This window comes from Homalodisca vitripennis, chromosome 5, assembly GCF_021130785.1.
Source record: "Homalodisca vitripennis isolate AUS2020 chromosome 5, UT_GWSS_2.1, whole genome shotgun sequence".
Taxonomy (NCBI): Eukaryota; Metazoa; Arthropoda; class Insecta; order Hemiptera; family Cicadellidae; genus Homalodisca; species Homalodisca vitripennis.
Window position 1 is genome coordinate 59216732 of NC_060211.1, and position 3703 is coordinate 59220434.

The following is a 3703-nucleotide window of genomic DNA, read 5'->3' on the forward strand; positions in this document are numbered from 1 at the left end:
CGGAAACAGAGCATTAACTATTACCTCCAGTTGGGCTGCGCTCACGTTAGGGCTAGCAGATTGGGCACCTAGCCGTCGCATGACGATTTGGTAGCCCAATCCCCAAGGATCGGCGTTTAGATCGTCCTTGAGTTCCTTCCACCTGCAGGCCTTGCTCACCGTGATCGCCTGCCTGAGACCCCTACGGGCATCCCTGTACTCTTGCATTAGAGCTTCGGGAACCAGACCCCCCTCCTTCTTCCCCGGGTGACCTTCCGTCTAAGCCTCAAACAAACTCTCCGTAGATTGGCGATATCCTCCGTCCACCAGTAAGCCGAGCGTCTGTTTCTCCCCAAGGATCTTTTCCGCGGCATTGCGGCGTCACACAACCGCGCGCAATGAGACTCATAGTGGCGTCAACAATGTCTGTGGTACTACCCGCTAAAGAGAGAACTGTCTCCTTGCCCTCGTCAATCGCAAAGGACAAGGATTCAGCACTGAGCCTAGAAGCATTCCAGCATGAAGCCCGAGTTGGTACGATTCGGCTCATTCTGCTTCCGATGAGACTGAAGGTGATGTACTGGTGATCGGAACCGGTATAATCCTCGATCACCCTCCAGTCCGTGATTCTTCCTGCGAGTCCCTCCGACGAAAAAGTGACATCGGGGATGGTCTGTCCGTAACCTGGTCTTCTGAAAGTGAGTGCACTCCCCACATTAGAGACCACTAGACCGGTCCGGGCTGCCATCTCCAAAATCCGGAAACCCCTCACATCCGTCGCAGGCATGCCCCACTCTACAGACTTGGCGTTGAAGTCTCCAGCTAAGATTATCCTAGTGTTACCTAGGGTCAAGATAATATCCTCTAGGTCATCCAGCTGATTCTGAAAATCCGCTATGTTAACATTAGGTGAGAAATAGCAGCTCACAAAAATTGTGTCGCTGGCATTCACCCATACAATTCCTCTACTCCTACCGTGACCTTTAACCAACACGTTGATATTCGGGACCCAGATGGCAGTGGTCCCCAGAAAGTCCGGAAACCAGTTGGGTCCATCCCGGTCACGATAGTACTCGCTTAAGATGAACAGATCGATCTGTTTTTCCAGAATAAGCTGGGAAAGAAGATCGTTAGCTACTCGACTACGATGGAGATTGCCTTGGAGGACACGCATCACTTTTTAGTTCTAGAAGCCTCAAGAGCTCTCTTAAACGTGAGACGGATTCTCGAGCCAGGAGTGTGCTTGGTGTCAACGGTGCCATGATCTTCGTTAGCACACAGAAAGCAATTTGCCATAGCAGCACAGGTATCGCGCTTGTGTCCTCTCTCCCCGCACTTCAGGCAAAGATTCAATGCCTTCCTGTCGGGTCCCTTGCAGTCCGTCTGCAGATGGCCGTAGCCGAAACATCTGAAGCATCTGGTCACTTCCACCCTTCGACGAATCCTGCAATTGACCCACCCAACTTTGATTTTTGCAGTCCTCAGCAGCTGATTAACTCCCCGCTCACACAGAGAGACAACTGCAAGTTTCTGCTCCCTTCTGTTGGGTTGTGTCAGGAACACCTTGACCACCCCTGCGCTATTTAGACTATTTAGTTTAAAACCTGTCGTAGTAGTACAATAGTCTCGAATCAACACACTTTTGAGAGAGTAAAACATTCAGTGATAAGTCATGAGTAATGTATTTCGTGAGACAAAGGGACTTGTTGAGACAAGCTGAATAATTTTAACATTGCAATGTTTTACAACATTCATTGTTTAACGCATTCTAATTGAAATGAAAAGCATGACATTTAAACCAAATACTTTTTAAGTTATGCCAGTTTAAGTTTCAGATATCTATTATTCTCTGTTGTTACAATTCAATACTACACACGCTTGTAATTTAAGTGATCTTAAAATGCTCAGTAATAAATATTATACTGCTTATAAATAATGAATTATTGTTAGAAAATTTAATCTCAATGTATTTATTTGTTTATATTCTCTTCCCTTACATCTCCGGATAAAGTATTCTCGAGAGCATCATACTTTAAAAGTACTGCAGTACCTTAAGAATATTGCAACGTCATTAAAAGTACCGGTATCAAGTTAGTACTTATAGAAACCTCTCATACAAGGATAGGAAAGTTATACATTTGCAGTCCAGAGAGAGTTCCCCGTCTCTCTAGACGCGATGCAAAAGTGATTTTAAGTCTCCACAGAGAGGCTTTATTTAATGAAGGTTTAAACTTTCGCTATTTATGACTTTCTTTTACTTCAGGCGAGGAGAAAAACTGCTCGTTCACCAGAACATACAAATAAAACGATTCAAACAGAGTATCACTGCCAGGACGTGACAAAACGTTAGCTTAAACTCGGAGAGACAGACGGTCGGAATGCCCTTTGACATTTGGACACAAACATTAATAGCGTTCTTCCTTAGACCTAGATAAACCTCAAATCTATAGGACCTTTCTAACTTTGTGTACATTTAAAACAGATTTGATTTTGATATCTATGTTGGATATTTTTAAGAAACTTGTCATTTAATACAGCTTTATATAAAATTGTTAATTCAGTTTAGTTTTAAATAAAATCTAAACACTAAAAATCTTTTATACCACTTAAAACTATTAAAACTCCTCGGCGAATAAAACTAAAATGTCATTTGATATATGATATTTACTTAGTTAAGAGATTGTCATTCTAAAATCTAAACAATTAGAAATCAAGAACAAATGATATTAAATATATTATATTTGAAATTACGTCACTTTAATGCACTTTATGTGTCTCTGAGATTATAAGTTCTTGACCAATTTCAACCAGCTTCCTTTACGCAATAAACCTGTTCTGCCATCCCTTTTTCAACTACGAATTTATCACCTTTTAAACCTTTCAATTCGTAGATATTCTTCAAGCGAACACAACATTTATTTCCAGTCTCAAACAAAAGCTTTTTTCTACAAAATTAATTACTTTCTTTTTTCTACAAAATTAATAGTAACATATCCTTTACCTCTTATTGTATTGTTTCCAGTGATAACTAAGTGTAAATTATCTCTTTCAGTAATTTATTGAATCCTTTTATCATCTAAGACTAAATCTATTAGGAAAATGTACTTTAAATTCTTCCAATTTGCAAAAACTATTTCACGTCCACAAAACGTGAACAAGGACCGACATACTCAGATCTACTTATATAAATCATGTATTACAGACATTATATATTCGATTTTTGATAACTTGAAATGGTTTTCAGCAGATATATCAACATTCAAACCAGCCGTTATACAGGCAAGCAAAGAACTGAAACTCTTTTCTTAAAGGTTTCATATATCAGGTAAAATTGAAATAGGTGCTTCAATTCCTGTCAAAAGAGAACGTTCTCTTTGAAAGCGACATCAATTCATTTTCTTTTAACCTCATCTCACTTTGACAATATTGTACATTCATCACTCTCTCTGCCACTGCGGTGTGTTGAAAATTTTAATATTACCGACTCTCCAGCTGTAACAACAGTGCCTGAGTCACATTAAACCTGTAGATTTATCATGCGCGGCTTTTGTGGAAATAAACTGTAGTTTCTTATACAGCAACTGAATCTGCAGTGGAATAATTTCAATATTGGTTTCCTAATTCACAGTGTTTCGAACAATTGAAATTAATCCATAATAATTTTCATTTAAATACAATATTATTTTATTCTTGCGTATTATCATAAGTTACTGTGTCGGTAATA

At 39.6% G+C, this 3703-nt stretch overlaps 1 protein-coding gene across 1 annotated transcript; it reads right to left on the bottom strand.

Annotated features, from left to right (window-relative positions):
- Positions 1-265: 265 nt before the first annotated feature.
- On the bottom strand, positions 266-1153 carry LOC124363484. Its single transcript, XM_046818733.1, has one exon. The coding sequence runs from the start codon at positions 1151-1153 to the stop codon at positions 266-268; it is 888 nt and encodes a 295-aa protein (XP_046674689.1).
- Between the last annotated feature and the right edge of the window lie 2550 nt (positions 1154-3703).

Coding starts and splice junctions, on each gene's coding strand:
- LOC124363484 (XM_046818733.1), bottom strand. CDS start 1,153: ATGCGTGTCCTCCAAGGCAATCTCCATCGTAGTCGAGTAGCTAACGAT.